The 22,523-nt window shown below is 46.2% G+C and overlaps 1 protein-coding gene and 2 long non-coding RNA genes across 7 annotated transcripts in view; 1 reads left to right on the top strand and 2 right to left on the bottom strand.

The window, feature by feature from the left end:
• The window catches only part of LOC309519330, a 67,213-nt gene extending 63,383 nt beyond the window's left edge, over nt 1-3,830 (top strand). The window contains exon 2 of the long non-coding RNA XR_014213805.1: nt 370-3,830. This is a non-coding gene — a long non-coding RNA (uncharacterized lncRNA). The remainder of the gene's footprint in view (nt 1-369) is intronic.
• Nucleotides 3,831-4,492: 662 nt separating this feature from the next.
• The window catches only part of VPS35L (VPS35 endosomal protein sorting factor like), an 85,281-nt gene continuing 67,250 nt past the window's right edge, over nt 4,493-22,523 (bottom strand). For all 5 annotated transcript variants that reach the window (XM_082200062.1, XM_082200059.1, XM_082200061.1 and 2 more), the window contains 5 exons: nt 19,491-19,630; nt 18,191-18,356; nt 11,201-11,319; nt 7,903-8,049; nt 4,493-5,060 (listed from right to left, as the gene is read on the bottom strand). In XM_082200062.1, coding sequence (XP_082056188.1) covers nt 4,962-5,060; nt 7,903-8,049; nt 11,201-11,319; nt 18,191-18,356; nt 19,491-19,630 — 671 coding nt within the window. In that variant the 3' untranslated portion in view covers nt 4,493-4,961. The remainder of the gene's footprint in view (nt 5,061-7,902; nt 8,050-11,200; nt 11,320-18,190; nt 18,357-19,490; nt 19,631-22,523) is intronic.
• Nucleotides 6,638-7,896, bottom strand: LOC309519323. Its single transcript, XR_014213797.1, has 2 exons — nt 7,249-7,896; nt 6,638-7,206 (listed from the first exon to the last, which is right to left on the bottom strand). It is a non-coding gene; the product is annotated as an uncharacterized lncRNA (long non-coding RNA).

The raw sequence follows: 22,523 nt of genomic DNA, 5'->3' as shown, positions 1-22,523 counted from the left end.
CATTACTTTTGGCAGCTGGTGTTTGTAAATGTCCAACTTCATTTTTGAAATGTTCATTAGACTAGTTGTTGGAGGAGGAATGGACATGAAGTTATTGGTCATTTAATGGATTGTCTGTTCACCCTGGCACCCTTTGCTTCCAAGCTTACTTTTCAGTAGCCCGGAGCACTGGGATTAGACCCACAGTACAGTGGTACCTCGGGTTAAGTTAATTCATTCCGGAGGTCCGTTCTTAACCTGAAGCACCACTTTAGCTAATGGGCTTGTACATCCTCCTGCTGCCGCCATGCCACTGGAGCACAATTTCTGTTTTCATCCTGAAGCAAAGTTCTTAGCGGAGTCTGTAACCTGAAGCGTCTGTAACCAGAGGTACCACTGTAGTGACAGAATGCCCACAGCTACAGAGTTCAGGAGAGACATGGGTCTGAACAGGTGAAGCAGCAGAAGCTGGGTTAACTATGTCTTACCATGCTCCCAAAAAGCTGAACAAAAGATGTCCAGAAATGAAATGTTAACTGCTGCCTTTTGATTGACACATCTGTTGTCTGATAGTCAGGAGAACATGCAAAGTACAATTTAAATAATCAGTGCACTTGAAACCCTGCGTCATCTGACTTGGTCAGTCTTCAAGAGACTTTATGAAAAGCCGTGCATAAAATGGTTTGTGCAGCAGTGTCCCATTCAGGTTTCACAGAGCGTTTGGGATACTTCCAGCATCCAGGGCTTCCATGTCTAAGTTGGTTATTTTTTAAAATAAAAATAAAAATCCACAACCAATAGTTGACATGAGATGTCTCAAAATACAATCCACCCCTTTTTGGAATAATCACAGAACTTTTTCATTGTAGTTGCTTTCTAGGTAAAATCAGGGGTTCCCAAACTGCTCTGTGGGCCATCAGTGGTCTGCAAAGCTTCAGGTGATCCGTGGCATGTCTGTGGGCTTGTGGTTGAAGGCGGCACATCCATCACAGTAAATATTCATAGTGACTTTTAATTGCATTTTATTGCTGCTTTTGTTTCTTATGTTATTCATTGTATTAGTTCACCTGCTGTTAAGCTGAAATGACTGGGTGGTGGAGGGTAGGTGAAATAGCTACGAGTAGCTTTGGGTCTGGGAACTGTTTAATCCCTTCCTTGTCAGCAGTAATCCCACTCTCCCATCCATCTACTGTTTTATCTGTAGGGAGATAGATACAGGGAACTTGCATCTTTTTCTCTTTGGTGGGGGGTGAATGGGAATCTTCTGAGTGGACAGGGCAAGGAGAGTTAAAACAGGCCCTTCTTTTGTAAGCTTGTTCTCGGTTCAAGCTGAAGCCATGCCAGAGCTGCACTGCATCTTTTCCCCCTGAAAAGAATTAGCTGGGGAAAACAGCCATGGCTCTTACTGTATCATGAGTTGAAGTCACAATGAACAGGAAACTCATGACATTACTGTATGTTACAAATCGAGATCACAAGCCAGTCCTGTTCCAGCCTGCACTGTATAACCCCTACCCTTCATGGTAGGAAGAGTTCCAACACGCGAGTTGCTTGTTTACATGTTACACCTTCTGATAACGCCTCTTGCTTTTCTGAATGGAGGGGGGAGTGTGCATAGAAACTAGCCTACTGTGCAAAAGTAAAATTTGCATTAGTCACTCTGCCTACTTTTCCTCTGATCCCGCCCACCGCCAGCATGCAGTTTCTGGGTTGCCCCAAAGGGGCTGTGGCTGGACCACAGCAACACTCCTCACTCCTGCCCATTGGCTAAGCTGGGCTGTCAGAAGTTAAGAGTCCAACAACATCTGGAGTGTCCAGAATCCTCACAAGCATAAAGCCGCACTCAAGAAAACAAAGCAGTTCTAATTAAGTGGTGATTGGCAGTTTTGATGAGTTGATGCTAGTATGCTGAGGGTTGCAGAAAGATTGACAGTATGAGTGACGGTCGGGCACTGGCAAGTCTCTACTGCCTCAGCCAGGGGGTCGATAGGATTTACCTATCCTTCTGTTGGCTTGCCAGCTGTTGAAGCTGCACCTGTCCCTGTCTCTTTAAGAGCAGCTTGGTCTGCAGGAAGCAGCAACTGATTCCCCCCCCCCCTCTATAACTAGCAAAGCCTCAAGTTCCTGAACTCTGAATATCAAACCTTTCAAAGGCACAAGAGCAGACCTGCTCTTGCCTCCCCCACCACCAAGCTGGCAACCTACCTCATAGGTGGCCAGATATCTGCAATAGTTCCAAACCCCAATATTTAATAGATCTATATTCCTATTAGAGCTGCCATTTAAAAACAACAATTTTAGTCTAGAAGCCATGAAGTCCCATGTTACTTGTTTGCATAAAACATTCTGCATTGGGCTTGCCCAACTGACTTGTGAGTTGGTTCATCTGCAAATATGCCAGATCACACCCATCCCTTCCCCTCCACCTACTGCAATCTATTTTGTCCTCACATGGCAATGGTGATGCATCCAAATTGCATTCTGCCCAAAAGATGTTTGCTTGTTCTGCAAGCATAATAGCTTCCCCTCAGCTTTCTGCCCACAGCTTCCTTGGTGGTTCTATTACTAAGGCAGTAGAATTCTGCTCGGCAAAATGGCTCAGCAAGTCTCATCATCCCCCTCCCTTTTATACACTATGCACTTACTAAGTCCCTAGCAACCACTCCCTTAACAGCAGCTGACTTTGATTTGTCCAGTTTTTGAACTCATTCCTAGTTTCCAGCATCCTTGTTCTCTGCCTCGTTTTCTTCTGTCCTCAGATGCATGGTGCTCCTTCCTACACGACTCATTGTATAAGCAAAGCTTGCAGACAGACAGCTTAAACAACTTGTCTTTCATTATGTTTCTCTCCATGTTCCACTGAGCATGGGTGGGATTCCATTTGTTTAAACAGAATTACGAGCAAACCTCTATGGCTGATATTTCCAATGCAACACCAGCAACAAATACGTTTGCTCCTGCAAGGACATGCAGTACCATGCAGTGACCTCATGGCAGCGATGCCACCAAAGGGCACTGTGCACAGTGCTTTATTGTAGAAGAAACCTCTTACCATACAAGACCACCAAATCCCAACTTTTTTTCTTGAAAATGAAAAGGTCTGGCCAGCAGAGTTATCCTTAAGGACATTGCAGGGATACTCTAGTAATTGTGCCCCTTACCCTTTTAAAGCTCTTCACAATATTGCTGCACCCTGTTTTGGCCCTGGCTTCTCACTGTCACCTCTGCTACCCCAGTTCCTGCACCCTCAGCTACACAAAGGCCACTTGCTGTTTAACACAGGCCTGATGTAGCAGCCAGATTCCCTGGTACTGCAGAGCCAAACGGAGGCACACTGGACTCTGCCAATGGTCAGGGCGACCAAGGGTCACTGGGAGGCTGGAGCCTTATTCTTCCGGGAAGAATATCACAGCAAGTCAAGAGCAGCTGCAGGGACCTTGCTTCCTCCCTCAATGCCAGAAAGGACAACTCTGCTGCAACCTCCCGGTGTTCTTGAGCTATGAAACCAAAGGGAGGTACACACTGGCTTGTGCCATGAGCCATAGAATTAAAGGCTGCCAAGCCATGGCTACATTCTACCTCCACTGCTGGAGCTTGTATGCCTCAGAATACTGGTTGCTGGGGAGAGCGATGTCCTGATTGGGGGTTCCCATTGGCATTGGTTGGCCACTGTGAGAACAGGAAGCTGGACTAAATGAGCCTTTGGTTTAATCCCGCAGGCTCGTCTCATGACCTGGGTTTGCAGAGGTGAGCTTTCGTATTACAACAACTTGTGCTAAACCACCTAGAGAATCGTTTAGTTCAAGGGCTGGTTCAAAAACCTCAAAATAAACAATTATGCTCCCTTTCTGGCCCTGTATGTGAAACTTTCTCAAACAGAGGTGTGGTCTTTATATGAGCATTGCCTCTTTTCCTTCATAGATCCCTCCTCAAAACTCACCTTCTCTGCATGGCTTTCAGTGTACCTTATACGATCACATCTGTCCGCATTCATCTTTCCTGTGTTTCCCCAAAATGTCTATTTGGAAAGAGCAAGCTCTTTGCAGGCAGGGACATTTCCATTTTTGCCTCTCTAAGGCATCATGTACATTGCTGGTGCTGAACTGAAAAAAGGTACATCCCATCCATTTTAATACACTGCTCGCCCATTCTCAAAGGGATGTGTTAACTAGTAATTTAAAGAATTTTTTTATAAAAAGCTCAAGCTGCTCACATGGGCTTACAATCAAAAGGCAAATGAAGGCTGGGTTATGCAGCATAATAATAAGTGTGCCTAATGATTACAAAATAGCAGGCTAAGCACTGCTTGCAAAGTTCGGTAATGGGAATGAATACAAATGTGATGTATCCATGATTAGATCTTTTTTTAAATACAGCGATGCATTTTGAGCTTAGCCACCAAAGCTTCCCGGACATATTTGCTTCCAAGTATTTCTCAAGGTCTACCACAAACGCTCAAGAATCTCTCCATTTACATGATGCTTTAAAATAAAAAAAAGGCCCAACAGCAAGGTGTTCTGAGAGGTATATTCAAGAGGAACGCTGAGTAACAGCTCCCTTTTAATCAGATGTACAAGCCCATCTTTCAAAGGCTGCAGCACTCAAAAGACATTGCTCAAACATGCTGGCTCAAGTTATCTCTCCTCTTTTCTTTACAGCCCCATCAGATTTGGATAGAAAAGTTATTTCCAGTCTGAAATTGTAAGATACTGTTTCACCGACCCCCAGTTAGCATTTAAATCACCTTTTAATGGTTAGTGGCTGTGCAGTGGGGAAACAAAACCTCATTTCAAAAATGATGGCACTGTCAGGACACATTTTCCTTCTGTCTCTGACCAAATAAATCTGTCACGCACCAAGGGACTCTGCAAAATGAAAAAAAGATATTGAACTCCGATAATAGCCTAAGATGCAGCCTGGGGGGTTTATAGGCCTTAGAGAAGGACCCTCCAGTACATCCAAGTTCAGGAGGCTATGATTTGTCAGGTCCTTGACTGCAGAGGAAGTCTTGCAGCCAGATCGGTAAAATGGCTCAGCTCAGGGTGTTTGCTTTGCTTCTTGATGTATTCCAAGGTTTTGACCTAAGATAGAAAGAAGCGGGGGGGGGGGGAATAAACAATGAAAATCAAGTCCTCTCTCTACAGGTAATGTGTATCTGCTTCAGGATGGGTTTGAAAACCACTGAACAATGTGGAAATTTGACAGTGCCCTAAGCAACACCTGTGGAAGTCCTCAAAAACCAACAAGGTGGCAGAGGCTTCCAAACCCCAGAGTTTGGTGATAAACTGTGATGTTGTAAAAAGCTGCATTGGCACCAGCTGGCAAGGTGATGGGTGAAACTGCTGCAGTTCTCATCATGGAAGCTGAGGTGCTTTAACCTCAGCACCTTGCAGCCTGTGGCCAATACAGCTGGCCCCAGCCTGCTGCTCATCTGGGGATGTGTGTAAAGCAGGCGTAGGCAAACTCAGCCCTCCAGATTTTGGGGACAACAACTCCCATCATCCATAGCTAACAGGGCCTGTGGTCAGGGATGATGGGAGTTGTAGTCCCAAAAAACATCTGGAGGGCTGAGTTTGCCTATGCCTGGTGTAAAGGCTCCTGCCCCCAGCTGAGTGAGCCCCGAGTCCCCTTCCACTCACGTGTGACCACCAGGTGACTTGGGGCTCCTTGGCTAGGCTGCTGGGGGCGGAAAGCTCCTGCCCCCCGCAGAGGCAGCCCTGGTGTCCCTGCCACTCGCGCTTGAGCAGCAAGGACCTTGGGGCTCCTTGGCCAGGCTGCCTCCACCTTCACGGGTGTGGGGGGCAAGCAAGCTACCTTCCACTTTCGCCCCCCACTTCCCAAAGACAGACCAGTAGCCAAGTGCACAGAGCCTGTTGGGCTTTGTGGATTTGACTGCCTTAAGCCTTCGCCCATGCAGGTGCACTGCCTCTTTCCTCTGGGGTTTGCCTTGCCTGGCTGCCTTGCACCAGGAAGGTGGGCTCCATCTTTCTGGGAGGAAAGGCACAGCACACCCTCCCAGATGAAGGCAGGCAGGCGGTAGCCAAGCACGGCTGCAGACCCGATCCTGCTCCTACTCAAGTGCAAGCAGGAGTGGGGTCCTGGCTCTCTCAGCAGAGAAGGGCAGGCTTTGCTCTTCCCAGCTGAGCAGCCCCGATCCCGCTCCTACTCTCATGCAAGCAGCAACAGGGTCAGGGCTCTCGCAGCTGGGTTAGGAGGAGCATTTTAATGGGACCCCCATCCTGCCACTGGCTCCTGCGAACTGGTGGCAGTTGCCAATTTGGGCAGAGTGCGATTGCAGTTTCACCAGTGGTATATCGCTGGTGAATCTGCTGCCACTTGAGTCCCTCTGCCTCCAGCTCCTGACTAGTTTATTTCTTCCTCAACATGCTGGGCGGCAGAGGGACTCAAGAGCAATGATGCTGAGTGAAGTTATCATCGCAGTCTACCCTCACATACTGGTCCTGGGCGAGATATATTGATATATCGCCCAGTGTTAGTTGGGAGCAGGGCTGAAATGCCCTGCGGAGCATCCTGACCCCTGAGCACAACCAAAATCAAAGGGCAGGCAATCGTGAAAGCTTGCTTAAGGTGTGTCTGTTATGTAAATCACAGAGAAAGTAGCTGCCTCATAATGACTTGAGCCTGCTCTGACCTGCAGCAGCTTACTGGCCCCAATTGCAGAAGGGGGTCTCTGTCTGTCTCTCTTGCTGAAACCAAGGCCCATTAACTGGAAGTAGCAGCGTTGAACCTGGAACATTTGCCATGAAAAATGCATAAGCTCTGCCACTGGGCTATTGGCCATCGGTCAATCTGAGTTACCTTGGGAGCACAGCTTCGATTTTGTAAAAATTAATCTTGGGCACTTAAAAGTGCATGGAACACACAGCCCTGGGTTTACAATGCCACAAAAATACCCATTTTCCAGCTCTAATGTAGGCAGTTGCACTTCCTAGTGAACAGCACGGCTTATTCTGGGTAAATGCAGTTAGCAGCATTCTCCCTCTATTTTCCTGATGGGCATAGAGTGAAATGGAACAGCCCAGCTATTCTTTTGGTTGCGCACTCGGTGGTGAGTCTGACTTTGGGGGAAGGAAAGAGGTTACAAAAGAAAATCGTCAAGCCATGCAAAAGTTATTTAGCAATGATTTTCTGAATTAAGGTCCATCATCCTATGGCCAACCAGGTGCATCCTTCAAAGGCAACAAGCAAGGCTTGAAGTCAATAGCCCTCCCCTGCTGTTGGCCCCTGGGCAGTTGGTACTGGAGTGGCCTCTGAAAATGGATAATTCCTATAGCAGCCATGACTAGTAGTGACTGAGGGATATATTATGCTACCCTATCAAGACATCCAGGTCTGTGAGCATCAACACATCTTTTGACAATGAATCACATGACTAATTATGTGTTGTGCATCTTCTCCTATGCCTGTTTCAAATCTGCTGCCAGTCAAGTTCACTGGGTGACCCTGAGTTCCAGTTTTATGGGGAAAGTGAGGGAAAGGTTGACATGAGGTGTCTTCTTGCTATGCAGCTCTGCTTTTAAGTAGGGTGGCAAACTGGGTTTCAGGGTCCAGTGGAGTCAGGCATGAACCATTATTCCAATTAAAACAGGGAAGCTTGGATACCCTAATTCGAAAAGTTTAAATTATTAGACAATGTCGAAAGAGACAATTCTGCTAAACCAAGTCTTCTACAGACGGAAACAAAACAAAGCAAGCTGACCCTTTCCCTTCATTGCCATTTGGTCCCATTTTTCCTCTCTGTAGCTATTTATTTTCTAGCTGCCAACTTCTTGCATCTGATGAAGTGGATTCTAGCCCATAAATATTGATGCTACAATAAATCTGTTAAGTCTTTTAAGATGCTGCAAAACTGTTGTTTGAATACAAAGGTCACCCCCTGCCCAGCCTCAAAATCTGCCTTACCGTGATTTTTGTGTCTGCATAGCCGTGCCTCTGAGCCAGGTTCCACAAGTTAACAGCAAGCTGGTTGAGTTTGTTGTTTCTCAGGTCTCCGTGGGCCAAGATGCTATTGAAGAGGTTGAGGGCCAGCTGGCTCTGCCGCTTTAAAGTCTACAACATTTTAAAACACAGAATTCTTTTAGCAGACAGACATGTAGCTTGCAAGTTCATACACAGGGTTGGAAGGGAAAGGAGAGAATCAACTGATGGAATGTCAGGCTGCAGATGTTGCATTTCACTGTCATTTGGGACCATTTTTAGTTTTTTTAGCCTGCACCTATTGATTCATATCTACCTACTGACAATGCCACATCATGCATCTGATGAAGTGGACTCTAGTCCAAAAATGTTTGTGCTATAATAAATCAGTATTAAAATTGACAAAAGACTTTTTCTTGTTTGATTACAGACATTCAACCAACAAATGTCAAGCCTTTTGCCTTGTTTTGAGATCAACAGATGTAATGATGGAGATAATACTATTTATTTTTTTTTATCATCCATATGTCATCTTTTGTTTCTAAAGGGAATTGCATTTCCCTTAGGCTGAAACTGCAATGAAAGCACTTGACTGACAGGCACATTAACCTACGGCTGAGCAACCCCTTTTGTTCCCTTATCAGCACCTCCCTTCATGTCTTCTGCCTACTTTAAATTTTTAAACCCTCTTGGAAACAACAGTGTCATTCTGCAGTATTGCACGCAACACTGTTAGAACACATTACAAAACAGCAAAAACAAAGGCAGTGTCACATAAACACTGACTTGCACATGCAGACTGTCCCTAGTTCAATCCCATTCCAAAGAATCTCAAGTAGGAAAGCTGGAAGAGATCTCATCCAGACACGTAGAGAGCCATAGTAAGACAATGCTGAGCTAGATAAGCCAACGATCTAACCTCAGTAGAAGGGAGTTTCATATGCTCATATATGTTTACCCTGAAGATGCTTCATAAAAGCACCACATCAGGGATTCTCTAGGGCAGCTGCCAAGCCCTAGAGGTGTTCCATAGCAATGCCAGCATTACCCCTGTGTAGTAGGCTGAATGCTCTTTTGATCATCCCCTTTGTCGGGATGCACTTTCTGTTCAACTTGGGAAGAGCAAGAGCCGCTTGCCCTCCCCTCCCCCCTTTTAGAGGCAGAGCTGCCAGCCATCGCCCCAAGGAATCAAATCAGCTGAAGAATAGTTGGAAGCTGCTGAGCCATTGTGGCTGACCTGCCACATTAATTAATGCATTTTATACTTCACCAGAGCCCTCTCTCAGTTCACCCAGCCTTAACTGTTACCCGGTGTGAATTACTGCTGAAGCAAGCAAGGGAAAGAAATTAAAACGCTGCCTAAACGCTGCTACCAGGACTATTCGCTCATGCGTGCACGCATACAACCCAGCAAGAAAAGAGTTTATGTTGAATGTAACATAGGGAAAGGCTCTCCCAAGAAGATGTTGCTACAGTTGAACATCATGCTTCTACAGCTACCTCATTCTACAGGAACATTAGCCCTGCTGAAGTCAAGCAACTGCTCTCTCCACACTCCCAATGAGTGGGCAATGAGAGATGTTCTTATAGAGCACTTAAATGCTTTATGAGCTCATAGGGTGCATTGCAGTAGTTCGGTCTCAACGTTGCCAATGAACAGATCACTGTGGCCTGGCTAATGCTCTGTCTAGGAACGGCCGGAGCTGGCACACAAGCCAAAGCTGATAAAATACACTTTTCGCCACTGTAGACACCTCAGCTTCTAGTGACAAAAACAGTTAAAATTGCAGACTACAAACTAGATCCCATCCAGAACAGGCCTGAAAGCCACCCACCTACAGAGCCTGCATCTTGTTGGGATCTAAGCTTGATATGATAAGCTTGTTGGATCTCATCCAGCCCACCACTGCTTCCAGGCACTGGCACAGCCACTTCTGATTCAGAGCTGGGAATAATCAGTGTACCTATACCTCAAATGAACTCTCCCAACAGCATCATAGACATGTCAAACCATACTTGGGACCAGATGGTAACTTTCAGAAGGATGCCATGGTCAATGGTATCAGAAGCCAGTGAGAGCTCAAGGAGATTTAACAAAGATGCACCACCACCATATGCCTGCCTCTTTCACACTAAATGCCATTCATAAGGGCACCCAAGGCCAATTCTGTTCCAAAGCCAGGCCTAAAACCAAAGTGGATTTGGCCTAGATAATCTTTCTCCAAGAGTGCCTGGAGAGTTGCTACCACCCTCTTGAACACCCCACTCTTCAAGGGGTTATTTGTGACAAGCTGGTACTTTTCACTTATCATGGGATCCTAGGTGGGGTGGGGTTTCCCCCCAGGAACTGAGAGACTGTCACCTTTTTTAAGGTTGGCAAGCATCACACTCTCATGCAAGGATGCATTTTCTATACCCAGGACTCACCCACCCTCTCCTCAGCCTGCTCAAATTAGCCAGGATGAGTCAGGGCCAAAGGAATACATGGCTGGTTGACTCATGGCCAGTTGACTTACTGCAAACACCTTGTCCACGTATTCAAGCCTCAAAAGCTGACCCTTGTCCCACAGACCTAGACCAGATGGTACACTGGACACTTCAACCAGACTGGTGACAACAACAACAGCGTCAATGTCATCACAAAGACCTAAGCAGTCGTCCTTGCCTTTTGCGCCACTCACACTCTGGCCATCGTCCAGCCCGTGTTATAGTCTGCAGCTCCCTAGAATACCAAGGAACAGCGTGGGCTCCTCCAGGCTGGAGAAGCCACTGGAGTGATTGTGTGAATAGCCCACCAAATCTCACTGATTTTCAGCGAGACTAAGACCTCAGCAGAATCAAGAGCTCTGTCCACCACAAAATCTCCCGGAGTCCAATCTCTAAGGGCATACCAGCTTAATGGGCCCTCCACCCCTGCAGAGGGAAACCTGACACCATGAGACCAAACCTCAGCAGGAAATGGTGTGACCATAATAATGGTGTAAGCAAGATATGTTCAGAAGGAAAGGAAGGAGAGTAAAACTGAGGAACAGTGGCCAGCAGCTTAGGAGCAGATTTCAGGCCCAACACAACGCTGGAAGCAAACTATGTAAAGTGTTTGTGCAAATATTTGTTATGTAAACCAGGTTCCCCCAAGCTGGTATCCTCCAGGTGTTTTGGTCTACAGCTCTAATCTGCTCCGGCAAGCATTGATGATGAGTATTGTAGTCCCACAAAATCTGCAGGGGTTGGGGAAGGCTAGGCTAGATGGGTGTCCCAAAAAAAGAAACTAGTTTGCACCAACCTCATCCTTCCCAAGGTTCTTGAGATGCTCCAGGATCTGGGCTATCAAGGTTTCACACAGCTTGTTGGTTTCTGCCAGGAATTTGGTATCTCCACCATACAGGGTATCATTGGATTCAACTGAGAAAACAGGTTTAGGAATAAAAACAGGGATGTGGGTATTCAAGAATGCTTGACAGAAGACAAAAAAGTAAACATTTATTGGTGCCTGAGTTTTATTTTCTTCCTCTTCCCTCCGTTCCTGTGTGTGTGTGTGTGTGTTTAAGATTGTAAACCTACATGCACGTACTGCCTCGTTTTAATTGATTGTATGTAAGGCACTCTGGGAGCCATTTGGGCTGAAGCAAGGGGCCTAAATGCTCTAAATATATATATAAAGTAAGAATACTTACTTTTATTAAAATATTTATGTACCGCCCTCTTGCAAAACATCAGGGCAGTGCACAACAACATGAAAGCGTTACAAAGCAATACAAAAATATCTCAGAGCAATTCTGTCTGCCATTCAGTTTTCCAAGTAACAATGGGTTGCATGCAATGCTAGTCTCATGCAGAGGAGACCTATTAATTCATTAATTTCAGTTGGTCATAGAATTGTAGAGTTGGGAGGGACCCCAAGCGTCATCTCATCCAACTCCCTGCAATGCAAGAACTCTCAGTAGGGCTTAGCTGGATACCACCCATTCCCAGAGGGCAGAGCCAGTGCATACACCTGAGCTTGAAATTACTCCATCTGTAGAGTAAGCTATGGGCAAAGTAGAGTCTGAGCATCTTGGCACATAGTGAACTACAAAGTTGGATGTGCATTCAGAACATCCATGTAGGCATGACCTAGTGTACACTGTTGTATCTGTTCTGTAACTTTTGGATGAAAATTCCTAATGACAAGTCTTAATTTGTTTTGACTGTTGGAAACCAAAAAAAGGGGGGAGGCGGATTTCATGCATACAAAATGCAAATACCCTCAGCAGATTGTACTAAAGTTCTAAGAAGACTCATCTGAAAATTCTGTTTCTGCTGGGAAATACACTAATGAGCCAAGTTTGTCTAATTATTCGGACTGATTAAAGCCTCTAAAGTTTCCTTTCAAAAATATGGAAAAGTTGCTTTTCTTACAGGATCCTCATTGATTTTCAAAACAAGAATGCTTTCTCTCACTTTAGTCTTTTCTTTCAAAATAGTGTTCAAAGCAGTATACAAGATATAAAAATCAGAAAAACAAAAATCAATAAAATTACCCATTCAACAGGGACTAACAAAGCAAGCTAAACATTTTTAACACATTATCAGGGAGAGAAAGCAAAACTTTCAGAAGCTGCAGCTTAAAATCAACCACGTCAAAACACGATCTAAACAGAGAATAAAAGAGCAGTCCCATGACACTTAAAAAATTGCAATGTAAACACCAAGTGGGTGTGCCAGAGAAACGAAGAAAAACTAAAAAAATGGAAGTGATTCTCTGTCTCCCAGGGCTTTCTATACATCACCTCCCCTGTGACAGCATCCATCTATTTATTTAGAATACAGTGGTACCTCGGGTTAAGAACTTAATTCGTTCTGGAGGTCTGTTCTTAACCTGAAACACCACTTTAGCTAATGGGGCCTCCTGCAGCCGCCGCAACAAGATTTCTTTCTCATCCTGAAGCAAAGTTCTTAACCTGAGGTACTATTTCTGGGTTAGCGGAGTCTGTAACCTGAAGCGTATGTAACCTGAAGCGTATGTAACCCGAGGTACCACTGTACTTACATTCAGCGTTATAAAATCTCAAGAGGTTTTCAAACCAGTTTATAAAAGATTATTATTATTATTATTATTATTATTATTATTATTATTTATACCCCGCCCATCTGGCTGAGTTTCCCCAGCCCCACCTTTTTCCCTGACTCAAGGCAGCTTATAAATAAAACAGCTAAAAACATAGGAAAAACATAGGAGAAAAACATAGGAAAAAGCAACAATATTTAAAAAGAAGTAAACACACACATACAATCACAACAAAAACAGCTTAAAAAAACCAGAAGCATTTATATAACATAATCTCATAAAATACCACATCCATGCATATACTATTACTATGACATGGAACATTAAAAACAGCTCAGGGCCAGTGGGGAGAACCTCAGACTCGGGGGCCCAATGTGGCCCTCAAAGACCTATCTGGCCCCTGGTTCTCTCCCCACTCATGGGCCCTGCTTTGTTTTTCCTGACTTTGCCTGACTTGAATGCACCCTTGAACTCTGATTGGATGGATGCAAAAACTAGCCTATTGTACACTTTGCCTACTTCTGCCTCTGACTCCGCTCACCACTAGTACGTGGCCCCAGAAGGGAACATGGCCCTTTGGCTGAAAAAGGTTCCACACCCATAACAGGAGTAGCCACAACGCTGCCAACCCGGGTTAAGGTAATTCCGAATGCCACTTTCAGGTATTTGATTTTACAGAAATATTGGAATCTGCTACACAATCAAGGCAGAAGTCTTCCAGCATTTGCAGATTACTCCAGTGGCCTTACCCACACTTCATTTAAGCTATCTGCAAGTAAGCTGTGTATTTTTAAAGAACTACTTCATCCACTGCCATGGCAAGAGAGAAAGCATGGCAGAAGCCTTCTCTTTCTTTTTCTCTCTCTCTTAGGGAAATGTCATGAGATTAAATGAGCTTGAGCATGCCTGCACTACTAAGATATTATTATTAAAGTTAGGAATACATGAAGTTCTTTGAACCAAGCGCTCAAGAGTTACTGATGCAAAGCAACGCTTAATCCCAGGTTTTGCACAAATAAGGTTTGCAACGTGTGGATTAAGTATTTAGGCTCTTTGTGCAGGATCATAATCCAATTGCACACTCAATACTTGCTTAGTAACCGAAAAGGATTTATCAAGCTGTGCTAAAAGAGAAAAACAAGCACCAAACTGAGGCTGAAAACATGACCCAGAGTGGATCTTCTTTCTATTTTCATGTCACCTTTCTTCCAAGGAGCTCAGAATATTTTATATCATCAGCCTCTGCCAATTTGGTGCCCTCCTGTTTTGGACTACAACTCCCATCAGCCCCAGACAGCACAGCATCATGCTCAGGCTGATGGGAGTTGTAGTCCAAAACAGGAGGGCACCAGATTGGCAGAGGCTGATTTTGTGTTTATATGTGGACCCCAAGAACCGAAGCCCCGCATAAGATGCAAGTTACCCTTAGAAACCTCAAACGTGATACTATCCGATCCGAAATAAAATCGTAAGCTAAATTTTCTTGGTGTTGAGATCAGTTTTAATAAGGGATGTTGCACTACCAGTGTCTGTGGAACTCCCTGCCTACTGACATTAAGCAGGTGCCCTCACTGTACTGTTTCAGCTGCCCACTGAAAGCCTTTTCGTTTCAGCAAGTCTACCCAGATATAGAAACTGAGTTACCTAGATCCATTTTAGAAGTTTTATTAATTTTATCTTTGTCTCTAATGATAGTGGCTCTACGTATATTTGTTTTTAATTAGACAGTGGGTTTTAGCTCCAATTTTTTTGTATACGGCTTGGGAGAGCTTCTTGGATCAAGCAGTTTATTAAATCCTCTAAATCAGGGGTGTCAAACTCAAATTCATCGGGGGCCGCATCAGCTTTTTGGTCACCCTCAAAGGGCCGGTTGTATCTGTAGGACTTTTTCAAAGTTATTTTTCCATAGGCACTGGTGTGTGTTGTCTTGAACCTATACACTATTTAATATACCTATTCCAGTAAATAAGAATAGAAGAAGAAATAATAATGATTTTTTAAAAAGATGACGAGATGGGCTTCCAGGCAGACTGGAGCTCCAACAGGGAGGAGACAGGAGCCTGTCCCAACAGAGCAGAGCAGAAGCAAATGTTGCCTCCCCCCGCCCTGCCGCCGCACTCAGGAGTCGGAGGATACGGAGCTGCAGTTTGGGCAGCAGCAGTTTCTTCCTTGCAAGGGAGCCCCAGCGGCACTGCGGGCGCGGGTGGCCAGGATGTCCTGCTGGGGCCCCGAGCTGCTGCAGTTGCTCCCAGGGAGGGGGCTATCCGCCAAGTCCTCCGGCCCGGAGAAAGCCGATGTGTTGGTGTGGGGAGGGGGGGCAGTGTTTCGTAGCCAGGCTCCCGCAGCCAAGTTGCTGGCAGGCTCCCACTTTGCTCCAGCCGCCCAGATGCTGGCGCGGTCCTCTTCGGGGTGGGAGGCGCCCCTGCTTTGCGGTGTGGCACACCGCCCGCCCGCCTGCCTCCCTGCACCCCACTCTGCGCAGCTGAACCGGCAGCAGCTTCGCCTCCCCCAGCCCAGCCAGGGCGCGCCGCCTGCTGCAGGATCTGCGCCTGGTCCCCGCTCTCCACCCGCCTCTGCCGTTCCCTTCCCCGCCTGCCAGCCCCGCTATTTACCCACCAGAGCCACCCCCAGCCAGCCCCTGGTCCCGCCGCCCGCGCCCCCGGCCATCTCCTCGCCAGCTGCAGCGCCGCAGTGGCCTCTATTTGCGGCCCGAGCGAGTGAGTGGTGTCCCAAGCGTGGCTCTCGCTCCCTGCCCTCGCTGCCAGCCTCCGCGGCTCTCTTGGGCTCCAAAAGTTGCCGCGCGCACGACCCGCCCCCTCGAGCAGCCACGCCTGGGAGGCTCTGAGGGGCGGAGGCAGCCGGCTCCGAGCTCGGCTTCGCGGGACCGCCTCTTCCGCAGCGAGCCCCAGACTGGACCGAGCGAGCAGAAAGCCTCTTTGCCCAGCCCGCGAGGAGGCGAAAGTTGCGGGACTGGCCAGTAGGCAGCGCCGTTGGGGCGCATTGTTTGGAGCCCTATCTGCAAGCAGGCAGGGAAGGCTGTTCACGTGGGTCACTTTTTAGAAAGGCAGGGAGCCTCCAGCTGGAGTGCGGACCCTAAAATCTGTGTCGGGACCAGTAAAAAGGACGAGAAGCTCGCTTCCTCGCCCTTGATGCCACGGGCCACATGACGAACTCTGGCGGGCCGGATTCGGCCCGCGGGCCTTGTGTTTGACACCCGTGCTCTAAATAAATACATGCCTCTTTCGGCCTTTCACTCTCCTACCTATTTCCAAGCTTTTACTACCCCTTCCCTCACGCTGGATACTAATTGCCTGACAGGTCACTATGCTTAATTATAGAAGGCTGTTGATCCCTTGACCTGCACTGTGACTTCAGCATTGAACTGTGCCTTTCCCCTGCACACACACAGTTGAAAGATACAAAAAAGAAACGGAAAGCTTTCACTTTTTACTCTTTTGAAATAATGATTCCTCTCTTCTCTCTTTGCCCCTTACTGTCTTCTACAGAATAATTATTATTATAATTATCATCATTACTATTAGACTTCTTAGTCCCTTGTAACCTGAAGGTCTCCAAACAACTTAAAACACATTTTTAAATACAAATCTATTGTAACAAAACAAAACAACCCCATAACAGAATCCTGACTCTTCTCTTTTTGCAGCCCCACCAAACAAAAAGATGGAGCAGGGGGAGGTGGCAGTATAAGATGGATGCAGAGAGGACTTGAAGTCCTGAAACAAGCAACCTCATTTATACAACTCAGGGCAGAGGCCGGATCCAACAGAAGGTGTCTATGGCGTCTCTTTGTCTCCAGGCCACCTTTCTGTGAACTGCCCAAGTTTAAAGGCAATCTATCCACCACTAGCAAGGCAGGGCAGGACCCGAGCCCTGGCCTCACCTGTGTCTTCATTTACCCCTTTGCCCTCCATTTATCAGTCTGGCGTCAGCCCAAGGCACTTCTGCTTGTACAGCACTGTAAACCAGGCCCTTTCTTCTCTGCCTCCTCCCCTCCGACGCCATTCCATACCCTGATCAGGTCTCATCTTGACTACGGCTGCATGCCAGTCACATAACTTTTATGCTGAAATAGCTCACCTCTTCCATCAGACCAAGCAACACTCCACTCCTCCATTGGCAATCCCATCATCTCTGCATCCAGACTAACTCCTCGTGTTTACCTTTTTAAAATTCTTCAGTCTTTCCCCCCCCTTATTCCCCTGATATATCAGCATCAGTGATCTTAACCGATCCACCTCTGAAACCTTCAACTGCCTTTACATCTTCTGCTGTCAAGCAACTCCATTCAATTGCCTTTGCTTGTCCATTACGTCTGTCAGCTCCTAACAGCTTGCTAGCACCAAATCTGTCTCCTTGAAGCTTTCCCTTTTCCCCCTGAAGCCGCTGTTTAAAGCCAGAATGCGGGACCTACGGCCCTCCAGAGGTTGTTGGACTGCAGTTCCAATCACCCGCTTCCTCCATGTATTTACACCTGCCATATTCATAAACAATTCCATCTTTGTGCATAGGGTTAGTGGTAGAGCACAGGGACATAGGAACCAGCATTGCACCGAGTCAGACCACTGGCTCATCTCACTCAGTATTGCAGACACTGACTGGCAGCAGCTCTCCAGGATTTCAGGAAGGGAGTCCTTCCCAGCCGTACCTGGAGATGCCAGGGATTGCACCTGGGGCCGTGTGCATGCAAAGCAGATGCTATACCACTCAGCTATTGTGGTATGAAGTAAGATCTCAGTCTGTGTGGTTCTAAATTAACAGGAAACTGCCTTATGTGGAGCCAGACCATGCGAAGCCCAGCACTGTCTCCACTGATTGGCAATGTCTCTCCAGGGTTTCAGATACCTAGCCTTAAATGCAAAAGATTCTGCATATGCTTTGCTCACAGAAGATCTTCGCTTCAATCCCAGGCATCTCCTTTTAAGAGCATTGGAAGTAGCAGAGCTAAGAAAGCCTCTGGAGTAGCAATCAGGAGTAAACCCTTAATCATTGGCCAAGCTGGTTAGGGCTGATGGGAATTGTAGTCCAAAACTTCAGGGGCAGGGCACTAGAGTAGATAATACTGGGGGAGATGGACCAATGGGCTGACTCAGTCTAAGGTAGCTGCATTATTGTTCACACAAGCAAGTCAGCATTTGGTACTCTGGCTTGCGGGGAGCCTCCTAATGAAATTCTGGGGCTCCCAGCATCAAAGCCTCCCTCTCCTACCTTTGTCTACATGGTAGATGTAAGTCTCCTGACTCATTGCTGAGAGAAGATGCACGACATTTGTATAAATCCGGACTTTATCATCACCGTTATCTTCCCAGGTGTAGTCCTGGATGACGTTCAGCAGCCCTCGCACAAGAAACAACACGCCTTGCTCGGGGTGGTCCTACGGAAAAAAACACACACACTTAAGTAAGACCCAGTATAATCAAACAGGTTGATTCCGCACTCCTGCCCCCCAAACAACACTTCAGCCACCAGCAGCAACATAACATCCTGCTTCGAGAGATTTTGTGCTGGCTCAGCAATGGTTAACCAAGCACTGTCGTAAGCAGGTGAAGGGAGACTGAAGAGCTCTTAAGAGAGGCTTAGAAGTGCTCACCTTAACCTAACCGATTTCAGGCAGTTTAGCAGCATGCTGGCATGTTATTGTTTTGTTTAACTTTGTTTTCGTGGAAGAGCATCAAGTCATGTGAGAGCCCCCACCTGCACTATGCAGGCTGAGGTTTACCTCCTGTTTCTAAGGAACTCAAAAATAATGGAGAAAACGCTGGGAAAGGCAGAAAGCCTTCATGAAATCCACATGGCTCACTCCTGGCTCTTCCCGATTTGAGCCTTTGAAAAAACCCAAAGCACAAATGTCACGTTTCTGAGAGCAGCAAGTGGGGAGGGGCGGCTGCACTCATGTCCTGCTTGCAGTTTCCAAGAGGCATTAGGTTGGCCATTTTGAGAATAGGATGCTGGAGATGGCCTGAACAGTTTTTAGCTGTTCATATGCTCTTAAAGGGTTTAAGGACCGTCAGATGAGCCCAGCTGGATGAAACCAAAGGTCCTACCTAGCCCAGTATTCTGCTTCAACAAAATGCCTTAGGAAAACGCAAAAGCAACAGCCCTCTCCCATTGTTCCTCTCCAGCATACTGCAATACTGGAAGATAATATACACCCACCTTGACTAGTAGCCATTGACTAGTCTTTCCACCCACCAGGTGACTGGGTAAAGGCCTTTTTAGTGGCAGCATCCGAATTCACCAATGGTCTGCCTTAATGTCATTTTGGTGCCAGAAAGAACTTTTTTTTTAAAAAAAAAAGAAAACTAATTTGTCCCCCCCATTTGATTTTCCTAATGATTTTACACAGCCTTTATGTGTCTTGTTATTTTATTTTATTTTATTTTATTTTAGAAACCCCCAATTGTTTTTGTCTTGCCTAGCTACATAAGCTGCCCTGATAGTATAACAGCGGGTTAGAAGAAGAAGCATTTCCGCCCTAAAGATTGAGTGGCTCATGCTGGCTACTTACAGGAATGATCAACAGAGTGGAAAAGAAATTGCAGAGGAATTCCAGGAGGAACGTTTCGGAGGACCGCATCTTCCCATCTATGTTGATCGTCTTTGGCACCTCGGGGACAAGGCTTATTGCCGCTTTGAAAAAGGCATCCGCTGCAAAGGAATCACAACCACTGCTTTATGAGCAAGCAGAACATAGATTTATTGACAGGCCTGTGATTTTAAGTAGACCTGCACACAATCACATGGGCTCAAATCTCTGCTGCACTATCCAGCAACCTGCAATTATTCAACAAGCAGCACTTGCGACAGAATGTTTCAGGGATCCGCGATCTCCTAAAAGGAGTGTTCAGGATTCCAACTCAGTTATACCCCCTACAAAATACTGGTTCTTAAAGACAGGTTAATTTGCGCATTTAGCTTTACACAACAACAGTGGTATTACTTTTCCCATGGGCTACTAAGATAAGGAAGTCTATAGAATGCAATCACATCTGCCATTGCTCTGGTGTTACAAAACACACATGCTCAATGACTCTGTATATGACATTTTGTCACCAGAAAAGAAATAATCTGAATAGCACAGGTATCCAGTTCCACGAACAAGAATACTCTTGGCTTTCTAAAGTGACTTCAAATTACATGGGATGAATCTCCAGATCTTTTCTTAATTTAGCTTTCACTAGTTTGCCTGCTTAAGTCTATCCCAGCCTGGGTAAAAAACAAAACCCCAACACTTTAAAAAAAACGGTAGCAAACTCCCCAGCCCCCATCAAAAAAATCAAACCCAGACACCGACATCAGAATAAATGCATTAAAAGGTCTGCATCATACAAGTAATACAAGGTGATTAGTCTTTTGAAGGCTAAAACAAGCAGACTTGTGAGTATATTGTCATACCTCCTCAAGCGAGAGATCATAGCCTAGGATATATTTTTATTGAACACCACACATTGGAAAGGCATACAGAAAAACAAGAAAGCTGAAATTCGCCAACACTGTAAAGTGCAGTCAACCTACATCTTGTGAGCAAACAATCTTATTTATATTCCAAACATATTCAGAGACATTTAAATAATGATACTTCCTCAAGGAACACACACACAAACAGAGAGAGAGAGAGTCTCAAAATATCACCAGCAATGCAAAAAATATTCAGTCAATTGTTATGCCTTTTAACATAGAAACATAGCTGTCCTTTGTGTCCTATTAAGTCACATAGAGAAAAGCCAGACAACTATTTCCTACTTTTGGGGAGAGCCAAGAAGAGCAAAAAGAAACTGCTTCATCCAGGAACTTTCAGCTTTAATTCAAATAGATTGCTTTTTGAGTCTTCTTGGGGCTACAGAAAATGCAGGGTTGTATCGAACTTAGTGCTACTCAGAGGAGACCCACTGAAAGTAATATGCCTGAATTAGTCACGAGGTTGTATCCAACCAACACTACCTCTAAAATGAAAGGACTTGGCTAACGTAAGTTCATTGCTTTCAATGGGTCAGAGTAGACCTTAGTTGGGTGCAGCCCACCGGAAAATGGCTTAGCTGGTGGTCCTTACTCCAGAAAAGATGGGTTTCTGTTTACACTGATCCCAACGCAAACTGTAGGGAGGAAAAACCCAGCGGGGAAAGGAGCCAATCCACTTAACACTCAGCAACATTACTTTATGGGCAGGGGGGAAAACCCCTCTCCCTCCCTCCCTCTCACAGCAATTTGCTTTCTGTGCAACTGTCCTTTCATCATAAGAAAGCCCTGTCACCAACAAGAGAACCATGACACTTGTCTTACACAGCCAGGCCACCCAGGACTACTCGCAGTTGCACTCGTAGGTTTGGGTCAAGGCAATTTGCTTCGAGTCCCTAAGGAAAGTGGACTGGCGTTCACCTTCCCATGAAGCCGACCATTTAACCACCTGCCTGCGCTGCATGGCCAAATTCTCCTCCGTGCTCACAGGGCGACAGCGAGAATTCAACCCCAGGTCAGCTGAATTGTCACCTTAGCAGAGAGGCGGCAGCCAGAACAAAGCTTGAACACAGCCGCAATTACTTCTGCCTCCTGAGGGCATCAGTCAGAAACAGACTTGAAGAGCCATCGCTCTGAACTACCAACCATGACACAGAGAGGCATATCCTGAGGCAGCATGCTTGGCTAGGAAGGCATTTAATGTATATTTAAAGGCTGGTTTTCCCAGTACTCAAAATGGCGTACAGTATGTAAGATGTGGCTGGATTCCAACTCTCGTTCCTCCATTCATTTACTGCCTTTTTCTCCAAGGAGTTCCAAGGTGGCAGACATGGTTCTCCAGCTCCTCGTTTAATCCCCACCTTGTGAGGTAGGTTGGAGACTGGTCCAAGGTCACTCAAAGTGAACTTCATGGCTGAGTGGGGATTTGAACCCCAGCCTCTCATGTCCTAGCCTGCCACTCTAACCACTGCACCACACTTCTTCCCCGGTCAAAATCATCACTCTGAATTGCTAGTTGGATTTGCTCACACATCTCACCAGGCAGCGCTACTTAGCACCCTTCTTAGGATATTGTCAGTATCTGCAGAACCACGAAGGAACTGGCTGCCTGTCTTTTATTTTTATTTTTCTGACAGACGGCCGTCTTTACGACAACATGAAAACACACAAAGAAGAAGCTGGTGGAAAGCGAAGGGAGGGGATGACGGCGGCCGGGTAACTCTGCCTCCACAGCCCACCTTTTGAGGGAAAGCTACTAATTTAAACCCAGCGTCATTTACAGTCCGCTTAAAGCGGCTCCTTGCAAATATAGTTCCTTTACCTAACCTTGAAATATGGCGAGATAAATTTGAAATACGCAGCTCCTTATATAGGCTGTCCATTAAGCCCCCCTTTCCTGAGGCAAGCTGGCACTGCGTTTGATGGGGGTGGGGAGGTGAGCGTTCGCGGCAATAAATTGCCGATGATGCCTTCCTAGGCCTCAATTAATAGCTTGTGCAGTGCACCGTATGCAAGCTACTTTACGCTCCGCTAAATTTCCCATTCCTCCCCGGCAAGCAATGGATCTTCCTTCGTTCTGGCTGAC

This window comes from Podarcis vaucheri, assembly GCF_965113315.1.
Source record: "Podarcis vaucheri genome assembly, chromosome: 14".
Taxonomy (NCBI): Eukaryota; Metazoa; Chordata; class Lepidosauria; order Squamata; family Lacertidae; genus Podarcis; species Podarcis vaucheri.
The sequence above is the reverse complement of the archived record's forward strand: the minus strand, read 5'-3'. Positions and strand labels throughout refer to the sequence as shown.